This window comes from Solanum tuberosum, unplaced genomic scaffold (genome assembly GCF_000226075.1).
Source record: "Solanum tuberosum cultivar DM 1-3 516 R44 unplaced genomic scaffold, SolTub_3.0 scf00217, whole genome shotgun sequence".
Taxonomy (NCBI): Eukaryota; Viridiplantae; Streptophyta; class Magnoliopsida; order Solanales; family Solanaceae; genus Solanum; species Solanum tuberosum.
Genome location: NW_006239142.1, coordinates 287,899 through 302,535, shown reverse-complemented (window position 1 = coordinate 302,535; position 14,637 = coordinate 287,899). Strand labels below are relative to the sequence as shown.

Genomic DNA, 14,637 nt, shown 5'->3' with positions numbered 1-14,637 from the left:
AAGGGTTTCTCTAGATAAGTGTGTCCTTTTTTATTTATAAAATAAATTATACTTTTAATATTTATTATATTTTCTCTCTTCTTTAACAATTATACTCCTCTTATTTTGTATGTAATTATATCAAAATATGCAATTCATTATTATATATATTTCATTAATATTTTTAGTAATATTTTATTATATATATATATACCCACTTATTTGGTATTAATTGGCGCCTCGATTCAAAAAGGCGAGCGCCTCGCCGCTCGCCTCGCCGCTCGCCTCGCCGCGTGGCGAGGCAGGCCCTTGTCGCCTTTTGTCGCCTCTCGCCGTCCAAAACACTGCCATGGACATATCTTATATCAGGCAGCTTCCATCCACAGAAAACCCAGGACAACTAGTCTCCATAGACGCTGCTTTCAACCCCCAAAGCTACGGCAGAAACCTTCTTCCTTCCTTCACCCATTCTTCAGGATCAAAAGTTATATTTTGCTGGAATAGTTTGTGTTGTACTGTTGAGATGGAGTACTGATCGAAAGCTTGTACTTTGCAATTGAATGTGAATGAACTGATATAATTATGAATTTTTAAGCATTCTTGTTTTGATTAATTCTACCTTATTTGTTGTCTAAAAATATTAAGTCACGCAGGTGTGGTTTGATATTTCAATAGGTCTCATTAAAGTTCCATAGAGGAAAAAAAAAAGATTAGTCTTCCTTCTGTAATGATGTTTTTCAGAAGCAATCATTCTGCTGGACTTGTCTCTGGGAAAAAGGAAGTAAAAGAACAGGAAAAAAGGAAGAGAAGAAATAGAAGAAAAGAGGGAAAAAAATGGAAATCTGTGACTGAAGAAAGAGGTGAGACGAGGATGGGGAAGGAGATAAAGGGGGTGCAAAAGCATAAGGGAAGGGATGATAGGGGTTGAAATGAAAGAGGTGGGCCCACACAACAGTGTAATAAACCAGTGTAAAGTAGCCTATGGTGGGAGCTGGAATTCTGGACTGCAGCTATCACATCCTTGTTTATTACCTCCCAACAATGTGTGAAAAAAGCCATAGGATACCCATCAGGTTGTAGTTTCTTGCACAGAAAAACTCTGAAAATTGGTCATGCAGCTTCCATCTCTTCATAAAGGTCTCCTTAACTTTCAAAACCTCCTTTAAAGTCTCGCACAATCACCCCATCATTTTGTGACTAATTGTTCTTCTCATTAGATTTCTGGCCACGTTCTGTACATTCGTACCTCTCCTTGTCTCTTCTAATGATATTGTATTACTTAAAACCAAGTGTAAAGTAAATTATGTTATCCTCCATCTTAACTGGATAACACTCTTGGCAAATTTGGGGAAAGTGTTAAGGGCCTTAAGGCATGTACAGAGAATAAAGTACCTGGACCTAATGGGTATTATATGGAGTTTTCACGCATTGTTGGGAGGCAATATACGAGGTTGCGGTAGCTGTCGTGCACAATTTCTACAATCAGAAAATGTTTGAGAAAAGCTTTAATTCCACCATTATGGCGTTGATTCCCAAGAAGTTGGGATCCAAGGAGTTGAGGGTTTTTAGGCTTATTAGTCTAATGAGCAGTGTGTATAAGATCATCACATAGCTGTTGAATTAAAGATTCAAGAAAGTGGTAAACCAATTGGTGGAGAGCCAACAGATGACTTTCATTCAAGGCAGACAGATTGTAGATGCAAGAACAAAAAGAAAGGAACCTGGAATTTTATACAAGTTAGATATTGAGAAGTTATATGATCATTTAAACTGGAACTTTCTGGTGGAAATTCTGAGTAAGATGGATTAGTTGGATCAAATATTGCTCAGTACAGTAAAATTTTCAATCTTGATCAATGGCTCTCCAGCTTGTTTCTTTCCTTCTCAAAAGGGTTATAGATAGGGTGATTCCCTTCTCCTTTCTTATTCATCATTGCTATGGAAGCCTGAATGAATATGTTAAAGACTGCTCAGTATAACAACTGGATAATGGATTTTAAGGTGAATTTTAGGGCTGATGCCTGATAGTACTATAGAGATTTCTCATATGCATTATGAAGATTCACTTGTGTACTGTGAGGCTGGCAGTGAACAATTGAAAGTGCTGAGGGTGATTTTCATTTTGTTTGAAGCCACATCTGGGTTGCACATTAACTGGAACAAAAGGTTTATTTATCTAGTTAATGAGGAATGAGATCCAAGCTTTGGTTGGAAATCTTGGTGGTTAAATTGGAGAACAACCTACAATTATCTGGGGATGCCATTGGGGGCCAAGAGCAAGTCAAAAGGGATTTGGATTGGGGTCATAGAAAAACATGAAAAAAAGCTAACCAACTGAAAGAGTCAGTATTTATCTTTGGGGTAGAGTAATCCTAATCAATTCTGTATTTGATGCTCAAACTTCTTATATGACGTCTCTCTTTCCTACCCGTGTAAATGTTGTGATGAGAATAGAAACCCTCAGAGGGAATTTCCTGTGGGAAGGAAATCGTGACAGAAAAAATTTCATTTGGTCAAATTGAATGCTCTCACAGTTAGCAAGAAGCAAGGCACTTTGGCAATTAATCATCTGAAAACTAAGAAGTGAAGTTGATGATGAAGATTGAAGTGACTTTGAGATTTAGTGCAGCAGAACAATCACTGTGGTAAGAGGTGATCAGGGAGAAGTATGGCATATAAAGAAAATGGATGTGAGAAATATAGAAGAAGAATATTATTGAATTGTTGTTGTATCTATATTATTACATTGAGACCCTATTTATAGACCCTAGAATACAATCCTTTACCAAGTAGGATACTATTTAGTATTTCTATTTTTATTTCTATTCCAATTCCTATTCTAATAAGATTGTATAAACCTATTCCTATTCTAACACTCCCCCTCAAGCTAGTGCATACAATTCATGTACCTAGCTTGTTACAAATGTAATTAACACGAGGACCGATGAGGGGATTGGTAAGATATCTGCAAGTTGATCACTCGACTTCACAAAATTGACAATCAATCTCAATGTGCTCAATGTCAATGTGCTTGGTCTTCTCATGAAATACTGAATTTGATGCATAATGCTGAAAAATTGGTCGGAACATGCTCATATGCCGGAGTATTATATTTGATGGCTAAAAGTGGTCACAATCTAAGAAATAGAATTATATGGGTAGGGTCGGAATGATGTCACGACCCAACTAGAAAATAAAAATTATATAGGATAGCTCGAATTGATGGAACGACCCTATTGAAAAAGAGAAATAATATGAGTAGGGTTGTAATGATGGCACGACCTTACTGAAAAAGAAAAATTATATGGGTAGGGTTGGAATGATGGCACAACCCTACGCAAATCAGATTTGAGGAGTCACCGGAAAGACGAATGGAACTATGCAAATCAAATCTGAGGAGTCACTGGAAAGACACATGATGCTATGCAACTTAGATATGAGAAAATAATTCGGAAAAAATCCACGATACTACACAAATTAAATATGAAAAGTATTCCGGAGAGATGCACGGTGCTATGCAAATCAGATATGCAAAAAAATAAAATAAGGTAGTCACCCGAAGGATGGCACGGTGCTACACAAATTATATATGAAAAAGTAGTCACCGGAATGATGGCACGGTGCTACAAAAATTAAATATGAAAAACTAGTCACCGGAATGATGGAACGGTCTACACAAATACCAACGGATATGGGGTTGACACAAAACAACCTTAGAAAGTCACCAAAAATTGATGCATGGTGTTCTGCCCTTGAACATGGAATTCATGCATGTATCATTTGTCCTACTTTTGTTAACATAATCATTGGCCAGACGGGCGGCATATATGGGTAATAGCCACCCACCGGCAGCGGAAGCTCTTAGATTTTCTACCAAGATCGTAGAGGCTCTGATACCATGTGAGAAATATAGGAAAATAATATTATTGAATTGTTGTTGTATCTACATTATTACATTGAGACCCTATTTATAGTACCCTAGAATACAATCCTTTACCAAGTAGGATTACTATTTAGTATTCCTATTTCTATTTCTATTCCAATTCCTATTCTAATAGGATTGTATAAACCTATTCATATCCTAACAGTTAAATTGGAGAACAACCTACAATTATCTGGGGATGCCATTGGGGGCCAAGAGCAAGTCAAAAGGGATTTGGATTGGGGTCATAGAAAAACATGAAAAAAAGCTAACCAACTGGAAGAGTCAGTATTTATCTTTGGGGTAGAGTAATCCTAATCAATTATGTATTTGATGCTCAAACTACTTAGATGACGTCTCTCTTTCCTACCCGTGTAAATGTTGTGATGAGAATATAAACCCTTAGAGGGAATTTCCTGTGGGAAGGGAATCGTGACAGAAAAAATTTCATTTGGTCAGATTGAATGCTCTCACAGTTAGCAAGAAGCAAGGCACTTTGGCAATTAATCATCTGAAAACTAAGAAGTGGAGTTGATGATGAAGATTGAAGTGACTTTGAGATTTAGTGCAGCAGAACAATCACTGTGGTAAGAGGTGATCAGGGAGAAGTATGGCATATAAAGAAAATGGATGACAAAGTCTGAATGGACCTTATGTGGTTAGCCTATGGAAGTCCATCAGGAACCTATAGCCTAAACTCCTGAATAAGTCCAATTTAGAGTAGGCAGTGGAATGAAGATAGCCTTCTGTAGGGATAATTGGTTAGGCCAAGATCCTTTGAAATAATTCTTTCTTGACATTTACATTCCGAGTCAAGAACAAGAAGTTACATTAGGAGAAGTGTGGGCTAATCAAGGTTGGAACCTTACATTTAACGGAATACTAAATGACTGGGAGCTTGATAGGTTAACAGAGTTTTACAATTCTTTTGAGCGATTTAAGGGGACTAGTTCTCGAACACGTGTATCTCATGCTAATTAGTATTAATATTTTAAAATGATATAAATAACATTAAAGTATGTATGTGATGAAAATCGTAGGATGAAAATACAAGTGCAAATTGATTAATAATTAGCCTATTGGACTGATATATATTGTCATCGCAAAACACTAAGGTATAAAAAGTATTTTCAAATTATTAATGTGAGAATATCCTTTATTTTCTGAAGAAGAAATATGAATTTGGAGAGGAAACACGTTTATTTTAGTAACTTCTTCTAATATTGTTGAATCTGGATAGCAAGTGGGTGAATAAGCAGAAACCACTGTTTGAGTTGAGCCCATAAATAGTTTAAAAAGAGTAAATCAAAATATTATAAGGATAGAAAATTGATAAAGAAGAGAAAACAATATTTATGTATAGAATACAGTTTTGGAAAACAAAATCATTAGCATTCTCGTGAAAAACATACCAAAAATTGCAGACAAAATTTACTTAACTATGATTTCCATTTTTTGAGTACATGAAATTAAATAACACCTTTATCATATTCACATTTGCTAATCTTTTTTACCATGCTTGCAGCCTGATGTGCTTATAGAATATTATTGCTACAATTTGTCCACCAATCCTTACTCATGTGATACCAACGGTTGCAAATCACACTTGAGGTCTTTTAAGAAGAAGAATAGAAAATTTAGAAAATTCGTAGTGTAAAAATGAGAGGAAATTCCTTTATTTATTTATAGATAATAAATGGTAGTATGAATAGGTTTTAATCGTCTCTTAGCAGAAAAGTCACAACCCTTCATAAAAGTCACAACCATTCGGAAAAGTCACAACTCATCGAAAAATCACAACTCATCACAAAAGTCATAACCCTTTGGAAAAGTCACAATCCTTCAAAAAAGCACAACCATTCAATGTGAAAACTATCTATTTTTAATATTAAATAAATAATCAAAACATAAATATAATATATATATATATATTATATATATATTAAATTGAGTGTTTTTAGTTTGGAGTATTATAGTAATTTAATATTCTAGTTAGGGAGTTCATGCTTTTAAGGTAATATAGATATAGATATAGATATAGATAGAAGATTAGTAAGTCTGAAGCCTAGTTGACTTGGGAATAAGCAAGGGAAGTTTTTATCAATTCAGTCTATGGAATTCAACTTATCAAATAATTAGATTGGTTGTCATTATTAATTGGATTTAGTGTTTCTTCAGTCATCTAGTTGAGGCCAAAGCTTATAGATTTTCTTTTTCATTATTAATTGGATGCTTAAGATTCTGTCTAAAGTATAGCACTTACCTGGTCCACGGCTGAGTCAGTCTGCTGACCTATAGTCAAGGAGTTACTGCAAAGTCCACCAACAAAAGTGGGTCTGTTAGCAACAAGAAGCAAATCCTAACTTGTTCTTTCTTATTTGTGTGCTTCTATTAGTTCTAACAGCTTTGTATAAGCTGTTGATCATAATCAGAGGAGTATTGTGTTCTTCCCATGACGATGGATGACCTCTTCTTTCTGTAGAGGAATCCCTTTTTATGATAAGGTGATGTTCTGAAAATTGATACTGTTGTTGCAATTATTTGGTGAATTCTGGACCAATAGCAATCTTAAATATATAGTTTTTGAGTTCCATGGATGGTGTAAAAATATTTACACAATCACTTAAAGGTAATTGCTGGTAACTCCATTTAATTGCATTGATTGGTAGCGTTGAATAAATAGTAAATAAAAGCTATAATGGGTTAATTACACGGATGGTGTAAAAATTTCACTACACTGTCCGTGTATACAACAATAACAACATACCCTGTGGAAGCGTAATTCCACAAGTGGGATCTGGGTGTATAAAATCAAAACATAATATGTACACACACATTAGTTTGTACTTTAGTTGTTATGTTTGTCTTGAGGAAAGTAGGAAACTGAGTGAAGGGACTTTTGAGTCAAATCAGCTTAAGTATAAAGAGGTCCTCTATCAATTGATACCTAGTTGGTAAACATGTAATTTAGGATATCTTGCTCCAGCTGCTGTATTTGACAATTTTCTGCACATGCAATTCCTTCTGTTCCCTAAAGGGTCCTCCTTCCATGAAGAATCCCATTTTCTCTCTAATTTCTCTTGAATTTTCTGATCCTTGTTATGGTTAAACTTTGATCTACAATATTGAAGATCTGCATAACCTTTTAATCACTGATTATGATGTTCACATTGCATTCTCTCTCCCTTACTGAGGACGTTGAATGAGTTTCATGATGATCAGGTTATGTTGTAAATTTTTCTTATTATAATCTTCCTATCAGGAACCAAGGTTGAAGGTATATTGCGACAATCTGCAGATGTCGAGGAAGTGGAGCGGAGAGTAAACGAGTATGAACAAGGTACATCTGTTTTACTGAACGTATGCCATCTGTTGGATGTCTCCGAAAAGGCTTGTCTATCTGTACCTCTAATTTCACGATATATCAAGGAGTTAAAAGTAAATTTTAGATCTGGAATGCATTTTGGTTGTGTAATTCCATTCTATTCTAGGTTATCTCTGATTGTTATGGATTGTTCCTTGGATTAGCAAAATGTTAATGACATTGTTTCTCCTCCCATTTGCCTTTTGCAATGCTCTTGACAGAAGTGCCCTTGATGAAGTGTATAGTACCAATGGCATTTGACTAAAGGTCAATGTAGTGCTTTGCAACAGAAGTAGGTGTCTCATTTATGGTCCAATCCTGCATTTTATAATGCACTGCCCCCATCTTTTTGTCCAATCTATCATTTTTATTAACTGATGATGAAAAGATGCTATTCACAAGAAACTCGTATGTGACCATTATCTTTTTCTGTCCCCCCCCCCCTTTTTTTTTTTCTTTTCCTTTTTAGTGTTGTGGATGTGTTCCAGGTAATTGCTTTTTTTTTTTTAATTTTTAAGAAAAAAAATCGAACATGAAGTAAGAATCTGATTTGGTGGTTTATTATGTTCTATTGTACTGTTAAATAATGGATTCTGCATAGCTTGCTGATGCTGAAGTGATTTCCTTAGGAAAAACTGAATTTGTTCTGGAGGAGGATGCCCATGTAATTGGCGACTGCGTTAAGGTATTGGTTATAACATTTGATGAACTCACTTATTTAGTGCTCTGTCACAATTTCTCATTTTAATATCTTGATGCTCTTTAAGTGTGGTATAATTGGTATGACTTTTATGCAGCATGTTCTTCGTGAGCTGCCGTCTTCTCCTGTTCCTGCATCCTGCTGCACTGCTTTGTTGGAAGCTTACAGTAAGTAAATTCTCCACTCTTTTATAAGAGATTTTGCAACCATATGGAAGGAAATAAATACTAGGTGCTTTGAAGGACAAAAAGCTACTTTTCAGAGGATTAAAACAAACTGTATTAGTCTTCTATTTTTTTGGTGTAAACAAGATCTGGTGGGGGAGGATGTAGAAGTAGTTGATTCTTAGGAAACTTGTAATCTGAGTACCATCGGGGGGGTGTGCCCATCACACTATGGGATGTAAGTTTCCAAATCATCATTTCTTGGATGATGATTTTTTTTGTGAATACAAAGTAACCCTTATTCAAAAAAAGAAGAAGAAGTCATGTGTACCATATACTTTGTCCAACTCAGCCATATAATTTCTACAAAAACATGGTCAATGGTGAACGGCAATTAAGACAGTGGTTTTGAATATGTTAAGGTGCCTGGTTGAGCCCGTGGAATTGGGGAGGGGCAGTAAATAAATTCCGTGCAAATATGGGTGTCTATTTGCCTATTAAGGCCCCTACCCCTTCCCAAAAAAAAAACAATCGAAGACAAGACTTATTTCGAGTGACAATTCAGAACTGAGATGAAAGAAACTACAAGAAAACAGTTCCAGCTTTAGGCAATGATGCCTTGCCATCTTCCACATTCTCTTTTCAAGGAAATAGTCACTTGATAATAATTTTCTTCTTCCTGGGGTCAAATAGTATAAGCTTTTCAAAGTAAGATTTTAATTAATTATTTTGGGAATTCTTCTAGAGATTGTAATTATATGGACGTGCTTTTCATACTTACTGAGTTTTGCTCATATCTATCTTTCTTAGTTGAAGTTCCTTTCGATCCATGTCTTGGTTGCTGAAGTAATTCTTTTCTTTGTGATTGGACTGCTTGTTTATGATCAGTTGACATTCTTCACTTTAGACTGTCGAAACTTAAGCAAATTGGTTACTAACTTCAAGTTGTTTCACTTTTGGCTATAATAGAAATTGATAGAAAGGAAGCTCGGGTTAATGCTATGCGCTCTGCCATTCATGAGACATTTCCTGAACCAAACCGGCGCTTATTACAGAGGTAGATCCATTTTGTTTGATGTTGATTAGTCTGCATTAATTCTTGATTGTATTCTTTGGTTTCACTTTTTTGTGGAATCTCTTATGGTGGTGCTGTTATCTTCATTTTTTTTTGAGGCTGGTAACATTAGTCTATAGATATCCACAGGTAAACTACAACCAAAAGTGTAGTTCCCCTTCAAAAAAAGTATAACATCTTACAGAATCTTTGACTTAATTAGATTGATGCCTATAAACAATCTAGTACATCAAAGATGTCTTCTGTTCTAGCTAAAATATCTTGTTTACATCAAAAATAGAGAAGAGCTAAGCAATTCATTTTAATCTTCTGAAGGCTATTCTGTACATTCTCAAAGCTCCTATTGTTCCTCTCTTTCCAAATTGCCCAGCAAACGCATGCTGGGACAAACTTCCATCTCTCCTCCTTTGAAGCATTGCCATCCCTAATCCAGCTACTTAGAACTCCTTTGATGCTTCCTGGTTTCACCCACGTAATTCCTTTCAGGCAAATGAACATTCTCCATAGCTGCTCAGTCCACTTACAGTATAAAAAAAGATGTTGTTATCTTCATTTTCTTAATAATCTCACCCTTTGTGCTGGTTTATTTATATGATTGTTTTACCTTTTCAAAACAAAAAGAGTTTTATATTTCTCAAGTTGGATTTGAGAAAAAACTAAGTTCATAATAAAAGTGGAGAATAGAATGGGAACTAAAATCTAATTACAACAACATACCCAGTGTTATCCCACAAGTAGGGTCTGGGGAGGGTGGTGTGTGTGAGCCTTACCCCTACCTTGTGAAGGTTGAGAGGCAAGACCCCCGGCTCAAGTAAAGCATATCAAAATCAAGTATGGAAAGGAATTACAGCTGTAAAGAAGTCATTTTTCTATAAATAAAGGAGAGCTGGAGAAGAGAGCTTGATCAACAATAAATAATATGGTAACTGAATCAAGGGAAACAACAGGTAATAATATAATCGAAGAATAAGAGTAGGAGAGTCGTAATAACAATATTGATAAGGGAAACTAGACAACACTTGATTACCTACTTACCTTCTACCCTAATCCTCGACCTTCATATCCTCCTCCTATATAGATCATGTCCTTGGACTAGAAACAATGTTACTTCGTTTGGGTGTGGTTTGTGGGAGGAGCATCATGAAGGGGTGGGAAGAGTTTTGTGGATATATCTCTTTCAAAGTTGGAGATGGAAGTTGGACTAGTTTTTGGGCACATAAGTAGTGCAGGGAGATCGAATTGAAGGAATCCATTCCTAACTTATATCGCGTTTCTTGCCAAAGAGAAATGACAGTCCAACAAATTTGTAGGTCTCACGAGGGTGTTATTCATTGGGACTTCAGATTCAGAAGGAACCGGAGATGGAAGAATTTCACAATTTGATAGGGCTTTTGTAAGTGCTAGACACACCAAACAACTTATTGGATGTATGGAGGTGGTAGAGGAGTGGTGACGACTTATTCATTGTTTGCCCTTCTTATAAGAGGTTGCTAGTGAGAGAGGAAGGTCCTTCACCCATGACTCCATTTGGATCCATAGAGCATCAAGGAAGGTTTGTTTCTTTGTATGGTTGGCGGCAAGGGGTGCGATATTGACAACAGAGAATCCGAGAAAGAGGAGAATCACCTATCTTAGTTGGTGTTTCATGTGTAAAGTGCAGGCGAAAGTGTAGATCACCTCTTTTTGCATTGTAAGATGGCTAGTCGATTATGGAGGGTGGTCCTAAACTTGTTTAAGATGCAATGAGTCATGCTGGGTATAGTGAAGGAGGCCTTGCAAAAGTTGTACTCATAGAAGGGGGAGGGAAAGGGTGAGGCCATGGTGCGTTACCCCCTTAGCAATCATATGGGTCATTTGGAAAGAGAGGAATGGGAGGGCTTTTGAAGGGGTGGAACTTTATTTTATAAAAATGAAGAGTAGTATTGTCCCTAGTTTCGTTTTGGTGTACTTGCAAGGTCCCAATTTTTATAGAGGATTGGATCTCTTTTGTTGAGAACCATATTTTGGTGTAGATTCTCTTCTTTTAGTATATGGCTTGTTTAATAATATTATTTACCTTATTAAAAGTTATACCCAAGCATGAGTATGTTCCCAAGAAAAGTTTATGATGTCTCTGTTACATTGAAAATTTGCATGGGGGAATGGTGATATAATTCTATATTATGAGCAGAAGGATGAAAGAAGTACATCTAGTTGATTGTTGTGTTCTGCTTGTAGTTTTACATTTGTTGATGGAAGAAGAATTTATATGTGCAGCCAAGTTAGTCATCAGTTCTCAGATCTTTGACCCAGAACCTGTCTTTCCCCCGTTTATTTTCTCTAAAATACTCTCTCCCACTCACTGTCTCATTCTAAGTGATTGCTAGCTTACTGGTGTTACTTCGGTGCTCTACTTCCCAGAGGCGTATCCAGGATTTTGAGATGATGGGTGCACTATTACGAAAAGGTGGATCTAAGATATAAATATGATCGGTTTAACATTTAGGTACTTATCACTGAAAACCATTGAAATTTTAAAATTATAGGTCCAAAATTATTTTTTATCTATCCAAACCACTTAGAGAGGTGTTATCCAATTTTAGAAAGGAAAATAAACAAGATAGATAAAAGATTCAAATTTCTAACCTAACTTAGATAGGTGCACCCAATTATTATCACACGACATTATATGATACTTCGAGTGTGGGTTCTAACATCTATATTTGAATATTTTTTTTAAAATATAACACTTCTATATATGATTTTGGGAGGGGAGCATGGGTTCACGTGAACTCGGTGATCCCCTCCTGGATACACCCCTGCAACTTCCCCCATATCCACATTCACAATTATTCTGCTGAGAGGTTGTCAGTTTAAAGCTTAACTCTGTATTCTGCATTTCCCTTGTCACCGTGGTTGTTATAGATCCATTATACTAAATTGCTGACTCACACAAGAAGATGATCTAGTCATGGGATAGAGACAGAGATACTCCTTAAAAGTCTTTGTTCAATGGTAACTGCAGTCATATTTACACAATAGTTTATTACATCTTTATTAGCCAGAGAATTATTATTTTTAGTTTCTCTTTAATCTTCAAATGCATGCATCAGTATACCAACCTAACCTAGAAATTTGCTTCTCCTGCAGAATTCTGAAGATGATGCGTACAATTTCTTCACATGCATCTGAAAATCGGATGACTCCATCTGCTGTTGCTGCTTGTATGGCACCATTGCTTTTACGTCCTCTTTTAGCGGGGGAATGTGAGTTGGAGGATGACTTTGATGTTAGTGGAGACAACTCTGCTCAACTTCTTGCCGCCGCTAATGCAGCCAATAATGCCCAGGCTATCATTACGACACTTCTTGAGGAGTATGAGAATATTTTTGATGTAAGTAGCTCCAAAATAAAAGACAAAAGTGTGTTCACCAAAAAGTAAAAACACTGAAGTTATTTAAGAGTTTATGCCTTTTCTCTTTTGTGGCTTGATTTCTTTGTCCTTTCTCTTTATTTGTGTGTTTATTTCACCTTTTCCCTTTATTTATGGGTTCTGTATCGTTATCCCATGTGATTCTCTTTCATCTCTCTCTACATTTGCTTTCTGTTTATTGGTTCTGAATTTCATCTTTCAAATGGAAGTATTTTCTCTTTATCGACTTACTTGGTCTATCTTACTATAGTACATATTTGTTGTACTACTAGTTATATCCTTCTGCAGAATTTCGTTTGACGGTTGAGCTTAGCTATTTGTTGCCTTTTCTTGCAGGATGATAATCTTCATAGGTGCTCTATTTCAGCAGATTCTCAAATTGTAAATAGTGGGAGTGAAGAGTCGTCAGATGATGAAAATCTGGACATGAAGGACAATGGTTTTCATGATGCAGAGAATGAGGTTGACCCAAATTCGGATGATGACCGTGAGCGTGTATTGAGTGGAAAATTAAGCGAAAGCAGTGGCTCTGCTGCCAGTGATCTTTATGATTATAAGGTTCATGCTCTTTCCAGTCCTCTTTCTTGGGACATGTAAATAAAATGTTTCCATTTTCCATTTCACTTACTGATTTCTTCTTTCTTGATCGAGGATGATGTGTATTCAAAAATAAAGAATCTAGGCACAAATATGATTCTCTAGAAAGTGCACCAATTTGAATTGCGTAGGTGCTCGAAAATTACAGAAACCCACAAGCGACCCCCTAATATGTCAGAAGCATTTTTAACTCTTTCATAAGTCCCGTTCCTTTTTTCTTCTCTTTTCATATCATCCACATAATTGCACGGACCACTTCCCATACTCTAATCTCCTCTTCCTTTTAAATGCCTAACCTGACCTCAAATGTTAGATATATTCCATTCTGTGCTCACAGTACACCCTTTCAGTTCTCTTGCACATAAAGCACCAATTGGCATGGATTACCTGCCTCTTCCTCAAGTGTTTGACAGTACCTGGCATTACCAATTCAATATCAAGCATATTCCAAACTGTGCTCCACAATACTTCCTTTCCAATCTCTTTCACGAAGAGCACTGAGTGGCATTGGATTACCTTCCTCTTTCTCAAATTTTCAGCTGTGAGTGTGGCTCCTGCTGCTGCTAATGTAACGGCCCAACCCACTAGTGATACTGTCCGCTTTGGGCATAGGCCAACATAGCTTTAAAATACGTCACTATTGTGTAAGACCTTCTTGTATATTCAACATCTCTCTTGTTTTTGCCAATGTGAGACTTATTATCTTAAGCTTGGGTGTCACATACACCCCTTCCTATAGACTTAGTGTCCTCATCGAGGTTTGCCCCACCACGAATTTGCCTAGACTTAGCACTGAGGTTTGCTCTGCCTTACCGAAATTTGCCTAAACTCAGTTGGACTCTGGCCCACATCGACATGGCTAACACAAGAGTGGTTTTGATACTATTTGTAACAGCCCAACCCTCTAGTGATATTATCTGTGTCGGGCCTAGGCCTGCATGGCTTTAAAACGCGTCACTAGTGTATAAGGCCTGCTTACTTGTATACCCAACATCTCTCCTGTGTTTTGCCAATAAGAAGTCCAAAGAAGTTCCACTTAGCTTGATGGGACACCGTGACAACTCCTAAAGGGTGGGGAGGGCTTAGGCTTAAAGACATGAAGGTTTTTAACAAGGCACTTTTGGGTAAATGGTTGTGGAGATTCTTAAGAAGTCCACGAATCCTTAAGAAAGCTTCTTTGCAATCTTTCTAACTTTCCTATAACAACAGTAGGTGTTGAACAGGGACATGCAATATGTAGGAATCTTGATAAAGTGCTCCTAGTAAGCACTTCTTTGACTCCTTTGGACTAATATTTCTTTTGCCAACCTCTTCTCTACCCTCTAAATGGCCGTAATCTAAACAATTTGATCCATGTTCAATGCACCGAAAGGTAAACCCAGGTAGGTAGTAGGGAGGGCCCCTACCGTACAATGCACAACTTG

The 14,637-nt window shown here is 36.6% G+C and overlaps 1 protein-coding gene across 2 annotated transcripts in view; it reads left to right on the top strand.

Annotated features, from left to right (window-relative positions):
* Positions 1–14,637, top strand: part of LOC102589691 (rho GTPase-activating protein 7) — a 41,894-nt gene that overhangs the window by 13,788 nt on the left and 13,469 nt on the right. For both annotated transcript variants that reach the window (XM_006356295.2, XM_006356294.2), the window contains exons 8-13: positions 7,164–7,241; positions 7,895–7,950; positions 8,063–8,132; positions 9,099–9,186; positions 12,334–12,577; positions 12,953–13,174. In XM_006356295.2, coding sequence (XP_006356357.1) covers positions 7,164–7,241; positions 7,895–7,950; positions 8,063–8,132; positions 9,099–9,186; positions 12,334–12,577; positions 12,953–13,174 — 758 coding nt within the window. The remainder of the gene's footprint in view (positions 1–7,163; positions 7,242–7,894; positions 7,951–8,062; positions 8,133–9,098; positions 9,187–12,333; positions 12,578–12,952; positions 13,175–14,637) is intronic.